The sequence below is a fragment of the Hydra vulgaris genome, chromosome 01, assembly GCF_038396675.1.
Source record: "Hydra vulgaris chromosome 01, alternate assembly HydraT2T_AEP".
Lineage (NCBI taxonomy): Eukaryota > Metazoa > Cnidaria > Hydrozoa > Anthoathecata > Hydridae > Hydra > Hydra vulgaris.
The window spans coordinates 66,518,055-66,535,699 of record NC_088920.1 but is presented as its reverse complement, the minus strand read 5'-3'; the positions used below and the strand labels follow the sequence as shown (position 1 = coordinate 66,535,699).

At 27.6% G+C, this 17,645-nt stretch overlaps 1 protein-coding gene and 1 long non-coding RNA gene across 2 annotated transcripts; one reads left to right on the top strand and one right to left on the bottom strand.

Moving 5' to 3' along the window:
- Positions 1-1,814: 1,814 nt before the first annotated feature.
- LOC136074948 (uncharacterized) lies at positions 1,815-4,131 on the bottom strand. Its single transcript, XR_010635586.1, has 3 exons — positions 4,005-4,131; positions 2,140-2,736; positions 1,815-2,019 (listed from the first exon to the last, which is right to left on the bottom strand). It is a non-coding gene; the product is annotated as an uncharacterized LOC136074948 (long non-coding RNA).
- A 2,206-nt stretch (positions 4,132-6,337) lies between these two features.
- LOC136074648 (general transcription factor II-I repeat domain-containing protein 2-like) lies at positions 6,338-8,188 on the top strand. Its single transcript, XM_065786987.1, has 5 exons — positions 6,338-6,451; positions 6,532-6,933; positions 6,988-7,138; positions 7,249-7,680; positions 7,752-8,188. Exons 1-5 carry the CDS (start codon positions 6,338-6,340, stop codon positions 8,186-8,188), a joined length of 1,536 nt encoding a protein of 511 aa, XP_065643059.1.
- Positions 8,189-17,645: the final 9,457 nt, after the last annotated feature.

The following is a 17,645-nucleotide window of genomic DNA, read 5'->3' as shown; positions in this document are numbered from 1 at the left end:
TTGAGGCATCATTTGATAGTATTTGATAGTATTGATTAGTATTGGCGCTTTCCCTTATTAGAATGTAAAAACCATCTCAAGCTGAGTTTTTATTACTGAAAGTGGTTTTAATTAGTATGACTAAACTTAAAATATTTCTTTGAAAAAACTTTTACAGTTATTTTTAATAATTAGTTGATCCTGAAATAGATTTCATTATGAAAAACTGAATTCAAAAGATTTCAAAAAAATGGTTCACAGAATTTCAAAAAATTCGTGCCAAATTAAATTCATTTAAGCTGAAGAATTTGAAATGTTTCACATAAGTTATATTCAGCTCATTAAATTCATATTAAGAAGACTAACCGGTAATAATTTATAACTAATTACGAATAATATACTTTTAGTTATAATAGTTATGATTTATTTAACAAAAAAATAATTGACAATTGCATTATAACAGCATAATTAACTGTCATAAACTTGCATAAAATGTTTTGAGTGAAACATATTGGAATAATTATTTTTTTTCGTTTTCCTTACGATTTAAAGTCAAAAATGGCGAATAATTTATTGAATGAATCAACTATTAGTTAAAAATAACTAAAAATGTTTTTTTTTAAATATTATTTTAATCAAGAGAATAATTTTAAGTTTAGTCATATTAATAAAAACCATTTTCAGTAATAAAAACTCAACTTGAGATGGTTTTTACATTCTAATAAGGGAAATCGCCAATACTAATCCATACTAATTAATACTATCAAATACTATCAAATACTATTAAAATTAGGGGTATTTGGGGTAAAGTCCCTAATATTGTCGAAAAAAAAGTTGTTCAAAAGTATGTCAACCTGAGTCTCAAAAGAAGCGTATTTTCATAGAGATTTTAAAGATGTTATTCGTTTGTAATAAAAATAAGTATTTTTTGTATTATTGCTGAAAAACATTTTGTTGACATTTTTTTAAGAGTCTTTAGCATTTTTTCAAATAATTTATTTGCCAAAAAATTTTAAGGAAAAATTTTTATATTTTCTAAAATCTCTATACTATCTTCTAAAATACGCTTTTTTTGAGACCCAAGTTGACATACTTTTGAACAACTTTTTTTTCGACAATATTAGGGACTTTACCCCAAATACCCCTAATTTTAATAGTATTTGATAGTATTTGATAGTATTAATTAGCAACAAATTTGTTAAACTATTTTTACTTAACTCTGTAAATTAAGTTGAAATGCGCAATAAATTTGTTAGATTGATTTTTTCTTCAAGAATATCAAACAGCAAATAATTCAGATATAAAATTATGTCAAAATATGTCCATAGAAACCCAGTGGGCACAATGACGTTGAAATAACGTTGAAACAACGTCGCAAACCGACGAAATGCAATGTTGAAACAACGTTGAAATTTGGTGGAATTGGAAACAAAATCCGACGTTGAAAACCACGATGTTGAAACAACGTCGATGAAAACGTTGTTTCAACGTTGTTATAACGTCTTATCGACTTCATATCATCCATATTTCAACTTCGATAAACTGAAAATTAAAAGTTCAACGTTGAAATTACGTCGTTTTAGCGTCTTATCGACAATATATCAACCATATATGGTTGATATATTGTCGATAAGACGTTAGAACAACGTTCAAACAACCTAATTTCAACGATAAATTTTGGTCATTTGATAAAAATTATACAGCCTATTGGATATAACTTATATCCAATAGGCTGCAGCCATGTTAAATTGTCATCGTTAACATGTTAAATTGTCTCGACTTGCGATAAAAAAAGACAATAAAAAAGCAATATTTTGCGCTAAAAGTATTTCATGTTCAAAAAATTATTTTAAGGGAGTTTATATAAGAAATAGATAGAATGTTAACATTTTATATATACATTTTATATTAACATATTCAAATCGTCATTTACGCACCGACCGCCACCATTGGATCTGTCGGGTGCATATTTCAACAAACTCATGATATCTGTTCTGACTTCAGCAACCGTAGCAGTCGCTTTACTAAGCATGACGCTCTCTATAATAAAAGGTATTGCCTGAGTAATTTGCAACAAGTACAGCAAGAACTTGAAATTAAAGTAGCACCAAATCATCAAATTGTGTTTTTCAATAACAGATAACATTACTCATGACTTACCAACAACAACCTTACAAATGTTTTTGCCTTCAAATTTCTCTTTACCCTTGCCGCCAGCCATGTTGAACTTTGATTGTAGACCATTGGTCATCAACCTACAACAAAAAGTTATTATTTTTATAAATACATTAAACTTTGATACAATATCAGGTTAGGTAGCCTAATGGCACCGCGTATACCGCGGAATTCCGAATGGTTTTAAAATTTCAAAAATTCAATGACTTTTTTTTTTTTTAGAAATAGGTCAATTTCAATAAAAACTATACATATATATATAATAGATCATCCAGGTCAAATTTGAAAAGTCCGAAAAATTGTTTGCGGAAAAAGTCCGGAATATTCCCCCCCCCTCCCCCCTTATTTTTCCTCTTAATTTGCTTTTATCTGAGTTGCTTTTATTTTTAGTTTTAAATTTCATCCTGTAAGATAGAGTCTGAATTATATTCAGAATCTACTATTGCAGTAGCCTCACAATTGCTGTTGCTACAGACATCTTCATTTAATGAAGCTGAGCAATCAATACCAATGTCACTACTAAGAAGCTCATTAACCAAAACATTATTCCGTCTCCATCGCTTTAACCGGGTAGCCATTTCCCTAAACAACAGAAGGCACTTTTATAGTATGTATATATATATATATATATATATATATATATATATATATATACAAGTGGAAGTTTTTAGAATAAAATAGCTAAATTAAAATAACATAAAACACACTATTTAGTTATATAGTGCGTGATTCTTCACCATTTAGTAAACATGGCGTCGATGCTCATTTGCACGGTATATATTGTATATGTATATTTATTTATATATTTATATATACATATAATGTATGATATATTTATATATATATATATGATATTATTATATATAACATATGATATATACATAAAATATATGATATGTTAATAATATATCATATAGACTATAATAATCATAATACTATATTATAGTATTTTTATTATTGTTATTATTATTTTTAAATTTTTTTTATATTTGGGAAGAGCGGAAGGAAAAAAGTGATTCTTACGCCAACACATACGTCACTTTTAATTTCTTTTGACTTTGGTCCAACATTTGCGAGTTGTCAGAAAGTTAAAACCATTAATTTAATAACAAACTGATCGTTTTTTAAAAAAACCACAAAAACGCAAATTTAATTGACCAGAATGTTTTTAAAAACATTCTGAATGTTTTTAACAATATAAACAATGTTTTTATTTTAATTTTTTTTAATAAAATGTTTTTATTTTTAATTTTTTTAATAAAATGTTTTTTTCTTTTATATTTTTTACTGTAAATCATGCGCGGAGTGTTGCTGCATCGACTATCTTATAGCCTGCCTCGCTAGGGAGTGCTGCTACATCAACTGACAAATAGCCTGACTCGCAAGGGAATGCTGCTATATCGACTGACAAATAGCGTGACTCGCAACGGAGTGCTGCTACATCTACTATCTTTTAGCCCGACCCGCAAGGGAGTGTTGCTACATCGACTGAGGGTTTGGTTGGGGCAGGCAGTCTATCAATTAATAAAAAAAATAAATGTAATAAAAAAAAATTTTAATTTTAACTTTTTGTCAACAAAATATGGACTTTCTGACTATATATATATATCTGACTATATATATATATCTGACTATATATATATATATATATATATATATATATATATATATATATATATATATATATATATATATATATATATATATATATATATATATATATATATATATATATATATATATAACATTGATAATATATATTTTATATTTTTATAATATAAAAATTAGTATAGTCAAATATACTAACATACATAGTAAAACATTTAATCAAACTCTAAAAAACTACTTACTTAAACAAACTCTAAAACAAATTCAAGCAAATTCTTTATGCAATACACACTGATGAAATAAAAAAAATGATCTATTTAATATTTATCGCTAATGCATCGCAAATTAAGCAATGAGGTATCATTAAATTGACAAACTCAAAACCTTATGAAATGGCAAAAGATGGCCTAATCAATGACTCGTAAAGTCACGCATGCGTATTTGAGTTCTCAAAATGCAAATCGAACGGTGAAACTTATAATATAGACGTTGAATTAACGTTGATTCAACGTCGCGTTAAGTTGATCGTTTTCAACGAATTTTCAACGTTGATAAAATGTTGATTTTTGGTTATATGACGTCGCGACTAAAAATCAACCGTAAATCAACGTTGAAATTACGTCGTGTGTCCACTGGGAAATATATCTTACATATTTTATGTCAGCAGAAAATAATTCAGACATAAAATTATGTCAAAATATGTCGACAGAAAATATGTCTGACATATTTTATGTCAGCAGAAAATAATTCAGGCATAAAATTATTTCAAAATATGTCGACAGAAAATATGTCTGACATATTTTATGTCAGCAGAAAATAATTCAGACATAAAATTATGTCAAAATATGTCGATAGAAAATATGTCTGACATCTTTTATGTCAGCAGAAAATAATTCAGACATAAAATTATGTCAAAATATGTCAATGGAAAATATGTCTGACATATTTTATGTCAGCAGAAAATAATTCAGACATAAAACTATGTCAAAATATGTCAATCGAAAATATATATATATATATATATATATATATGTTATATATATATATATATATATATATATATATATATATATATATATATATATATATATATATAACATTGATAATATATATTTTATATTTTTATAATATAAAAATTAGTATAGTCAAATATACTAACATACATAGTAAAACATTTAATCAAACTCTAAAAAACTACTTACTTAAACAAACTCTAAAACAAATTCAAGCAAATTCTTTATGCAATACACACTGATGAAATAAAAAAAATGATCTATTTAATATTTATCGCTAATGCATCGCAAATTAAGCAATGAGGTATCATTAAATTGACAAACTCAAAACCTTATGAAATGGCAAAAGATGGCCTAATCAATGACTCGTAAAGTCACGCATGCGTATTTGAGTTCTCAAAATGCAAATCGAACGGTGAAACTTATAATATAGACGTTGAATTAACGTTGATTCAACGTCGCGTTAAGTTGATCGTTTTCAACGAATTTTCAACGTTGATAAAATGTTGATTTTTGGTTATATGACGTCGCGACTAAAAATCAACCGTAAATCAACGTTGAAATTACGTCGTGTGTCCACTGGGAAATATATCTTACATATTTTATGTCAGCAGAAAATAATTCAGACATAAAATTATGTCAAAATATGTCGACAGAAAATATGTCTGACATATTTTATGTCAGCAGAAAATAATTCAGGCATAAAATTATTTCAAAATATGTCGACAGAAAATATGTCTGACATATTTTATGTCAGCAGAAAATAATTCAGACATAAAATTATGTCAAAATATGTCGATAGAAAATATGTCTGACATCTTTTATGTCAGCAGAAAATAATTCAGACATAAAATTATGTCAAAATATGTCAATGGAAAATATGTCTGACATATTTTATGTCAGCAGAAAATAATTCAGACATAAAACTATGTCAAAATATGTCAATCGAAAATATGTGGGACATATTTTATGTCGGCAGAAAATATGTCTGAAAATATGTCGACAGATCTGCCAGACATATTATGTCGTAACAACTCTGAAAACAACAATTAAAAAATCACTAATATTTTTCTGAACTCCTTCATTAAAAAGTACATGAATACTAAATAAATTTTCTAACTTTTAATTAAAATTGAAACTCTGAAATTAAAACCATAAAAAACTATTAAAAAATTATGACGATATATTTTATTTTTAACAATCGATATGAGAAAATAAGGCGGGTGAATATAAAAAAGTAATTGCTTTTACTCAGCGTTTTTGGAATAATTGTTCAGCTTTACGTGAATAATGATTTAATAAAAATAATTCAAACTTTTATTTACGTAAAGCTGAGCAATTCACTTCAAAAACGCTGAGTAATTGCTCAGCTTTACGTGAACAAAAATTAGAAGAAAATTCCTTATATTTTTGTTATCGTAAAGCTGAACAGTTACTCGAAAAACGCTGAGAAAGAGCAATTGCTTTTTTTTATTCACCCGGCTAATTAGCTGTTATCGTGTTGTTATTGTTGTTTACCATTTAGCTATTTTTGTTTTTTGGTTATTGTCACTAAAATCAAAATGTCTCATTCAAAACCAAGTGCAAGCACAAAACGTAAAATTGACGATGAAAAAAGAGTTTTTCAATCAAAGTTCAATCAAAGTGCTATACTTTTTTTACAAGCATTAATGAAAGTATTATTTGTCTGATTTGTCAACAAAAAGTTAGTGTGCCGAAAGAATTCAATATCAAGAGGCACTATAAAACTCATCAGGAAAAATTTGAAATTTATCAAAAAGATAAAAAGACAGACAAATTAAATGAACTAAAAGCCAAACTAAAAAAGCAACAAAATATTTTTCATTTTGTGAACAAATCAAATGAACTCGTAGTCAAAGGAAGTTATAATCTGGCACATTTAATTGCATTTCATTCCAGACCTTTCATTGACGGTGAATTTATCAAAAACTGCCTAATTGAAACTGCAAAGATTCTTTGCCCTGAAAAAATAAAAGATTTTAACAACATAAGCCTTTCAAGAAATACAGTTGCTGAGCGTGTTAATGACATAGCAACAGATTTGAGAAGTCAGTTAACAAAAATCTGCAAGAATGTTCAGGCCTTTTCAATTGCTGTTGATGAAAGTACAGATGTCAAAGATGTTGCTCAGTTGTCTGTTTTTATCAGAGGTTGCAATTTCAAATATGAAATTACAGAGGAACTTCTATAGTTGATTCCAATACATGGTACAACAACAGGTGCAGAAATTATTTTGGAGATTGAAAAAATACTGGACAAGTATAAACTTCCAATTACTAAACTTGTGTCTATGGTTATTGATGGAGCACCTGCTATGATTGGTTCGAAGAAGGGTCTTGTTGGTAAATTAAATGAGAAAATTGGCAAAAAGATAAACAATTTTCATTGTATCATTCACCAAGAAGTATTATACGGAAAAACAATGATTACAAGAATAACATCTGTTGTCAAGAAGTATTATACGGAAAAACAGTGATTACAAGAATAACATCTGTTGTCAACTTTATAAGAGCAAGAGGACTAAACCATCGCCAGTTTGCTTCGTTGTTGAATGAAAATGACAGTGAATACGAGGATTACACTGAAGTTCGATGGTTATCATGTCACAAAGTACTCAAAGCATTCAATCATCTGAAAACTGAAATATTTCAATTTTCGGAAACAAAAGGGCAAGATATTTCAGATATAAAAAATACCAAGTTTCTTCAAGATTTAGCTTTTCTAGTTGATATCACAAAACACCTGAATGATCTGAACATTATTTTGCAAGGAAAGAACAAATTGGTCACCACAATGTTGATAATGTCAGAGCTTTTCAAACCAAACTTTTACTCTGGGAACGCCAAATTGAACAAGAAAACTTCGTACATTTTGAGACGTGCAAGTTTATGAAACTGCAAGACCCAAATTTTATGTTCAGCAGCTACTAAAAAAATTTAAACAATATAAAACAAGATTTTGAAGTAAGGTTTCAAGATTTCAAAAAATGTGAACCAAAGTTTGCTTTGTTTACCTCATCATTCAACTTTGATATTGAAAAAGTGGAAGAAGATCTGCAAATGGAATTAATTGAATTTCAGTGTGATTCTGTTCTCAAACAACAATTTACTGATGTTGGTGTACCCAAGTTTTGTTCATTTTTACCACCACATCAATTTCCGAAGATGATTCAATTTGCTTGTCAAATATGTGCAGTGTTTGGCAGTACTTATCTTTGTGAGCAACTTTTTTCGCGCATGAAACGAAATAAAACCCCTGAGAGGTCCAGGCTTAATGATGAACATTTGTCTTCCATAATGAAAGTGGTAGCTAGCCAAAACATAAAATCAGAACTTATTAAGCTTTCAGCGAATAAGAGATGTCAAATTTCTGAAAAATCCAAAATTTTATAATGTTTGTTATTATTATTGCAAAATACTCCTTATTCATTTTTATTGTGTTCTTATTGGGTGAAATAAATAATGCAAAATTAAACTTCTGTACTTTTTAATAATATTGCAGTGATTTGTAGATTTTAAATATAATTATTATCTTGTTTACTTCACATCAAACGTTGGCAAAAGGACAGTTTGGGTTGAAGAGTTACACTTCATTCAACAGAAAAATAAGTATTAGCTTGAGCGGCTCTTACAATATTTCCTTAGGCTAAAGAGGCCCCCATACCAAATTGAGTTTGACATGCCTGCAATAGAGTATTACAACTATGATTTATTATATGGTTTTTAAAATAACAAATTTTCATTTTTGAGGTTTTGTCCACCACCTGGCCCACTGTGCTATGTAGCGATAAGTAGAAAATCAATCATGATATTAATAATAAGTGTCGTTATCGCACTTACCTTTAAAATGTTTATTCTTAAAATTTTCTCCAAGTTTTTTTGTTTTTTTGTTTTACATTATAATTAATTTACATTTACATTATTTAAAAACACTTCTATTCTATCTATGAAGTTGTGTAAGTAATTTTATTTATTTTATTATGAAACTTGTAAGACACGGGAAGTTTTGGTTTCGCGTTTTTTATAAAATCAAGACCCGATTTATTCACATTTCTTTAAACCATTTATTCTCATTTTCTAATAATAATTTGTGATAGATTAGGCAACATTTTTTATAAATTATAATAAAAATTGTTATTACACTATTAAATTACACTATTAAAAATGAACTTGATTATTAAGCACTTATTATGGATTTGCTGAAAAAAAGTTTCAACCCTAAAACTATTTCTAAAGCTCCATTCTTGAAAAGGTAAGGCAATATTTAATAGAGGTAAAGTTCTCTCCAATAGAGTGAAAATCCATGACTAATTATAGCTGCAAAGAATTTTAAAGAAATAGAAAAATCAGTTTTAAAAACTTATCTAAAACATATTTATAAACTTTAGTAACTTTTTATTCAATTTTAAATATTTAGTTATTCAATTATAAAATTAATGCTTTTAATGTTTGTTTGAATTCTGTTAAAGATAATAGTTAAATTTTCTGATGGTTGTAGGTAGAGATGAACCGATACCTTTTTTATATAGTTAAGTAAATTAATTGAGGGTTATTAAACAATGTCATAATAATGCTGTTTGGAGACACACAAATACAGTTAAAACAGAAATTAAAATTAGGGATTTGTACTATTAGATGTGAGTTGTATTTATATTCTGTTTTTTTTAGTTATCAAGAGTGTTCTTAAAGGATATTACGGTCTTATCACAGATCACCGCGGAAGAACAAATAACCAGGAATTTAACGTCTCCTTCCTTACCAATGCCATTTATCAGACTAGAGTCGGCATTAAACTTCGTTTGGTATTCCTCTTGATTCTGAGCTAGAACTCTAACCATTGCGTCATATCCGCTTGTCGGCGAATGCTTCAACATGGCATGCTTATTAACCTATTTTTAAATTGTATAAATTGTAATATTTTAATTAAGTTATATATAATTTATATTATAGATCTAGATATGTAAAAAATGTTAGTCTTACAAAAAAATAAAAACTGTTGTACCGCAACTAAACGCAATTCAGGTAACTGAATAATGGGTTGTTTTTAGAGTTAACTTAATTGGTCTGTTAACAGAAATATTAAATGACAATAAAAATGTGTTTTAACTCTGAAAAATTTTTTTTACCGAACCGATTGTTGCTAGAGCATTGTCATATAAGTCTGTTTTAACGTAGCTTCTGCTTTGGCTAACATGTTTCATAGTTATGGTCAACCAAAATAGTAATTAGTAATCACTATTTAGTGATTAGTAACTACTGTTTATTAGTACTCACTGTTTAGTGATTAATTAGTAATCACTATTTGTGATTAGTAATTACCGTTCACCAAAAATTTAAATACTTATTTGTAATTGAGGTAAATGCTAAAAAAGCTTTTGTCTTCTTATGGTGCGGTAAACTTTTTTTAAACTTATTTTAATTTTTTTGTTATTTAGCTAAAAATTATGTTATAAAAGTTTTCAAATGTTCGGTATTAAACAAATGTTATTAAGTTAAAATGTTAATTTATATATATATATATATATATATATATATATATATATATATATATATATATATATATATATATATATATATATATATATATATATACAGCAGCTGTGGCGCTGTGGTTGCGCACTTGCCTCAGAAACTAAGGATCTGTGGTTCAAACCCCACATCTGGGCAAGTTTTCCACTTCGGTTAGTAAGGAGGCGTGAACTTCCAATTAAATGCTCATCCGCGGTGCTCTGTGGTAAGACCGTAAGGACTTCTTGGGGCACCTAAATATATATATATATATATATATATATATATATATATATATATATATATATATATATATATATATATATATATATATATATATATATATATATATATATGTATATATATATATAAACACACATATATAGCTAGTTTAATCGAGAGTTTTTCGTAACAACGAGCTACTTTTTCTAACATTAAAATTCTTTAATAAAAATCGGTTATAGATTTTAAGTTTATCTTTTCTTTTTTTGTTATTTATGCTTGTATTGATTAAATAGACGAGAAAAAAAAATTACACGCACTACGTTACCGCAAAACTAATTGAACGTTAACGTTCTAATCGTCTAATTAGACGATGTATTTTACTGATGATATAAAAGTTTATTTGAGTTAAATAATTAGAAGATAAAATTTCGTTTGGTAAACATTTTAATGTCCATTTACACTTTTAAATTAATTATTATAAAATGCTCATAACAATTATAAAATAATATCTTAAACATTTTTTTTTAAATTTATTATTATGGTTTAAAATTATTTGATTTTTTAATATTTTTAAAATATTTTTACTTTAATATTACTTGGTCAATAAAATCTTTAAGTTGAAAAGTTCTGGAATAAATTTTTAAAATTAATCTTGTTTACTATTTTTAATATGATAATAATATTATGATAGTGTGCGTATTTAAAATATATATAACCAATTCAAAGTATATATATATATGATCAAAACAATATGATATTTCATTTATATTTTGATTATTTATTTTATATATGGTTGAATCGTATTTTATGTACGTAAACTAAAACAGTAAAAAGCGCAACTTTGCGTATTTAAAAGAAAAGCGCATAATTATTGCATAATTATGCAACCATTGTTAACTTGTAAAATATGTTTTAAATTTCTTTGAATACTTGTAAGTTAAAAGTTTGTTATTATCATTTTTCTAGTTTAATCTTTCTTTCTTTTTTTTTAAATTTATTCAAACTCGATAAGCTAATATGACTAGTTTAAGGAATACCCAGTGACCTTGACGCCATAGGCCACGATGGTATTTCCTGTGATAGAACTTTGATTCGTCTATTTCTACCACAATTGGTTGGCCTGTAACGTCTATACCTCTAATTTCACATGAATTTTCTTCGAGCCACTGTTCACAAAGCTCTCTACAAAAGTTTGACCAATCAACTACAGTTTGTTTGGGATCTACTTCTGTTTCGCGTGCAATGTCTTTTTGTGGGAAATCAACAGCAAATCCGTACATTATCAGTATAATTTGATAGATGGAAAGGTGACATCTGGCAAAAAAACTATCAGTTCTGATGCTAAACTTTTTTTTACATTGTAGACAATACCAAGTTTTTCCGTCGACTACTCCTTTTCGATTTATAATTCCACATTGATTTTGACAAAAAGTGCACAGAAATGAGTTAGGTATAAGCCGATTACGGACACACCAATTTATTACAGCATTTTCATCTGATAATATACGAGCTAATGTGGTAAGATTGTATCTTGAAGTTAAAATGTCATTCGGTTGTACCAATTCATTATCTGGAACAATAAAGCGAGATGTTTGCGGTCTTGGCATTTTATAGTTTTTAAAAAAATAATTTTTTTATACTTTACAAATATTTTCAGTTTAAAAATTTTTTAAGAAAATTCAAAATTTAGTGAAATTCTTAATTATGCAGACTCTTTTGTTTAAAAATGTTCCAAAAACAAAAAAACTTTTTAATTACTTTTTATTACGCAACGAAAAAGTTGCGCGTATTACTGTTTTAGTTTACGTACATAAAATACGATTCAACCTATATATATACATATATATATATATATATATATATATATATATATATATATATATATATATATATATATATATATATATATATATATATATATATATATATATATATATATATATATATATATATATATATATATATATATATATATATATATATATATATATATATATATATATATATATATATTTATATATATATATATTATAGGATGCGTAATTATAAAAGAAAAACTTCAAATGGTGCTTTCACAAGCCAGCAGCTTAGTGATGCAGCAAGTTCTGTATTGGAAGGGAAAAAAAGTGTTACTGCAGCTGCTAAAGAGTTTGACATCAAGAGAATGACAATAACAAGATACATTTTAAAACTTAATCTCGCAAAAATTACAAATATTATTTAGTTAATAATGGTCCACCAGACCGTATTAGGGTAGGTAATGGAAGTGACTGAATTACAGATATTGAATTCAAAAATTTTATGCAACATTTCATTAGACATGTGAAGCCTTCAAATGAATATAAAATTCTGTTGTTTTTGGACAATCACTCTTCTCACTTACATTTTGAAACACTAAACTTAGCAAAGGAGAATGGAATAGTCTTGTTGTCTTTACCCCCACACTGCAGCCACTAGATGTATCAGTGTTTAGACCTTTGAAAAAGTACTTATCAGTTGCACAAGATGCATGGCGGAAAAACAATCCTGGAAAAGTCATAACAATTTATGATATACCGAAAATTGTATCTGATTCATTGCCATTAGCTTTAACATGTACTAACATTACAAAGGGTTTTCAAAAGACAGGTATATACCTATACAATGCAAACATTTTTGCTGATTTTTTTTTACTATCAATTGTTACAGACCGTATAGAACCAGTAAATCTCGTATCTGAGCTATCACACGGAGCTCATTCTGAAGTACATTTAACATTATCTTCAGGTTAATTCTGTCAAAAATAGTATTAATAAAGAGACAACGTTATTTTTTCCTGAAACTCCTAAAGCATTTTCTCCAAAAACTGTGTGACCTTACCCAAAAGCAGATCTAAGAAAGATACATTTGATAAGATGAAGAAAAGGAAAGCTGCTATTTTAACATATACTCCAGAAAGAATTATATTGAAACAGCAGCAAACTAAGAAACTTTGAGAAGTTGAGAAAAAAGTTGAGAAAAAGTTGAGAAAAGTTGAGAAAAAGTTGAAGAAAAGTTGAAAAAAAAAATGATATACCTGTCAATCTCTTTCAAGTAATAATATTATGGTAATAAGGAGACTCTGCTGCTTAGTATATTGAAAAAAATTAAAAAAAAATCAAACAAAAAAACTAAGATGACAAAATAATTAAAGAAAAGTGCAGAACACGATTATGCTTGTCTTGTATGTTGAAAACTTATTCTGAAAGTCTACCAGAAGAAAAATGGACCAGTGTCAGGGTTGCAATCCATGGTCTCATTCAAAATGTGATCAAAACTATATTTGTATTAACTGCAAAATGAAAATTGAAGACTAACATTAAGTGTTAAGTTATTATTTTATCATAATATTAACAAGTTTTGTTTAAAATGTGTTTAAAAAGTTGTGTTTAGTTTTAAGATTGAAAAGTTTTGTTTTGTTTTTATTTTAGTCTCAAAATAATTCTCTATTTTAGTTTCAAAATTATTAGTTTTTTATATCTTAAATAATTTGGTAAAATTGAAAGTATATATTTAATTTATAAGTAAGTTATGTTTTGGTTTTATAACAGAGTTAATAGTTGTCACAGAAATACATTCTTTTTTTTATTGCTCAACTTACCCCATACAATTGCTCAACTTACCCCGCTGGGGTAGGTTGAGCAGCCTAATAAACTTTAGTCAATATTTTCTAAAACAAATCAAAAAAAGTTTTTTTGTCTCAACCATTTTTTGGCAGATCAAATTATCTTTCTAATAGTAAAAAAGTTATATTAATCCGATGTATCGTTCAAGAGATCTGTTAGATTTAGTAAAAATTGCCCAACTAGCCCCGCCCTACCCTACTCGTGATTCTTAAATAAAAAAATAATCTTAAAATTACAAAAAAATATTTTAACTGCTAAGAATTATATCAAGAGTAACTGCAATATTTCAAATTTTAATACGCTTGAAAAGGGGTAGAAAAGCAGTGTCAGAGAGCATCAAATAGAAATGGATTGGTCAAATCAAAGAATAATAACAACGTTAAAATTAGTAAACTTATATGCGTTTCTGAATTTTGTGTGCAAAAAACAGTAAAAATCTGGGAGCTGACAGGTAATGTTGTTAACATGCCTAGTTCTGTAAGACCACCGAAGCTTATTAACCGCGATAAAAGTAGCATATTAGGAACCAGTGGAGAAAATCCTAAGCTCGACAAAAAAAAAGCTAGCTCTTTAATCAATCCTTTTTTAATCGAAATGTAACCAGAGAGCTTGCTAGAAGAACGTTAGCAAAAAAGGGTATTGGGTCTTAATTGCAATAAGAAAGCCTATCTTGTCAATCGCGGATCAACCCAAAAGACAAAAATGGTGCAAAGTTCGTTTGCATTGGGCAGTTGAAGATTGAGCAAAAGTGATTTGGAGCCATGAGTCGAATATTCAAGTTGTGAACCACAAAGGAAGAATATATGTTAAAAGAATTGCAACAGAGAAATATTGCGAGCGCTATTTATAAGCAAGACGACATGGTGGAGGCTCAGTAAGCATATGAGGATGTTTTCGCCACAAAGGTCTTGGTATTTGTGAGCTTTATAATGGCCGAATCAAACAATATACCTACAAAAACACACTTGAAACACGTTCGACTCCATCGATAAGACAATTGTATTGCAAAATCAAGCAAAACAATTTCCAGCAAGACGGGGCTCATAGTGGTTTAATACAAATATAATCAATTTGTTGCCTTGTTGTCCTATATTACCAGATATAAAATCAATAGAAAATCTTTGGTCATGGATCGACACTTAATTGGTAAACCATCAAATTAAATTAACTAAGCATTTGAAGCAACTTCTGAACTTGTATTGGTTAAGTGTCATATGAGATGTGCATAAATTGGTCGAATCAATGCAGGGACGAGTTTTTCTTTGCTATCGAGCCAAAGGAAGACACTTTTTAAAATTAAGTTTGTATTTTTTTTAAAATTATTTAAGTTTTAAACCTTAACTTGATTAAACTTTTATGCAACTCATTTTATGATTATATAATTATTTATCTAATTTCTTTGAATAATTTTTTTAACTATCTTATCTTATTTTTAAAAATAACACAATGTTTTTTATTCTTGACATGTTTCGTAAAATTTGTTTGCATTTTCAAAAGATTATTTTACAATAATAAAAAACTTTAAAACAAATATTAAAGAATAGAAGTCTTTACAGAGAAATATTAACGGACAAAAAATTATACATAATAAACCATAATATTTATTACAAAATAACTCGGTAAATAACCAATTAAAATAACCAACTGTCAAAAAAAAAAAAATTTAAAAAAAATAAACTGACAGTAAAATTAAATAAGTTTATAGCATAATGTATTAAGTGAGGGACTTTTCCATTTAATGTGGAGGGCTTTTTTTTATCTTTAACTTGTGTTTGGTTGGGGCATTATCCAAAATCTCAAAAAAATTACAGTTAGCGAAATTTTTGCAATTAAGAGATACATTTAAGTGTTTAAATATATGAGATTGTTTATCCCTTTTAAAGTGCTCATTTATTCTACTTGCCAAGTGTCTGGAGGTTTCTCAAACATAACTGACATTATAGCCAACGCAAAAAAATGTATAAACAACATGAGATTTAAGCAGTTTAGGAAGTGACTCTTTTAAGCAAAAACAATCTTGTATTTTATTAGTAGTGAAAATTAATTTTATTAGAACACCCTTGTAATATTTATGAAAATTTTTTGAAATTTTCATTTTAGTGTAATTAGTGTACATTCCAATGTATGGAAGCTTAAAGTATCTTATATTTAAGCTATTAACAATGTTAGAAACAGATGGGTTCATTTTCTTATCAATATATGATTTAATTTTATAGTCAATAATTTTTTGTGGAAATTTATTATTTTGTAAAACTAATGATAGATTCTTAATATCTTTATCAAAACCAACCCAAGAATTATTAATTTTAGATGTACGATCAATCAAACAACTTACAAGTCCAAATTTGTAGCAAGAGGGAATAAAACTAAAATTTTTTTGTAAAAGACCTGTATACGTTTTTTTGTGATAAACTAAAGTCTAAAACGAATTGGATTTTTTTAATAAGTACATCTAAAAAAGCAATCTGGTTATCTTGTTCTTTTTACATAGTAAATTTCAATTTCTATGTTATTTATTGAGGTGTTGGAAAAATTCTTGAGCTTCATATTCAGAATTAAAAATAGCAATTATGTCATCCACATACCGTTATTAAAAAAATGGTGCTCACGGGTGATGCGGAAGTTATCGGACAAATCCTAATATCATTATTTGAGCATAATAATTAGTTTTTGAGGTTTTATGCGTAGGCATAAACGTTCTATAAAATATAAACTTTATTATTTGAAACACAATTATTTAAAATGAGGTTAAATGCAGCTGAACGAGAATCTTTTCGAAAGCGACTAAAAATGTTTTTTGTAAATAAGCCTAATATAAAAAAAAAAAAATTGTAAATCATTTTGAAAAGGAAGGATTTGCTCGAAGTACAATATATGATAACCTAAAAAGACTTGAAACTGTTCAATCGTTTTCTGATAGAAAGCACCCTGGTCGTCCGACATCCTGGTCTAGAGAAAAGAAAGCCGAATTAACGAGACTTGTTAACAATCGAAAAGGGGTCAGTCAGAGAAAAATAGGTATTAAATTCGGTGTAAATCAATCGACAATCGGTCGTCAGTTAAAAAAAATGAATATTAAATATAGAAAACGTGAAAAGACTCCAAAATACACTATAGAACAACAAATAAAGGCAAAGAAAAGAAGCAGGAAACTAGTTAACCAACTCTATAACACAAAATCGCTTCTAGTTATCGATGACGAAAAATACTTTTGTTTTGCAGGGGACAAAATGCCTGGAAATTCTGGATACTACACAAGCAACAAAAAGACATGCCCAGAAAGTGTTCGTTTTAAAGGAAAAGAGAAGTTTCCAAAAAAATTATTAATGTGAATAGCCATATCTGACCGTGGTATGTCCGAGCCATTGTTTCGCACTTCCAAGGCTGTAGCGATCAATTCATCAATCCATATTAATGAATGTTTAAAAAAACGACTTCTTCCGTTTATTCACAAGTATCATGGAGACTTTAAC

Coding starts and splice junctions, on each gene's coding strand:
- LOC136074648 (XM_065786987.1), top strand. CDS start 6,338: ATGTCTCATTCAAAACCAAGTGCAAGCACAAAACGTAAAATTGACGAT. Junction 6,452..6,531: donor TTTTACAAGCATTAATGAAA/GTATTATTTGTC, acceptor AAAACTCATCAG/GAAAAATTTGAAATTTATCA. Junction 7,681..7,751: donor GTACATTTTGAGACGTGCAA/GTTTATGAAACT, acceptor ATATAAAACAAG/ATTTTGAAGTAAGGTTTCAA.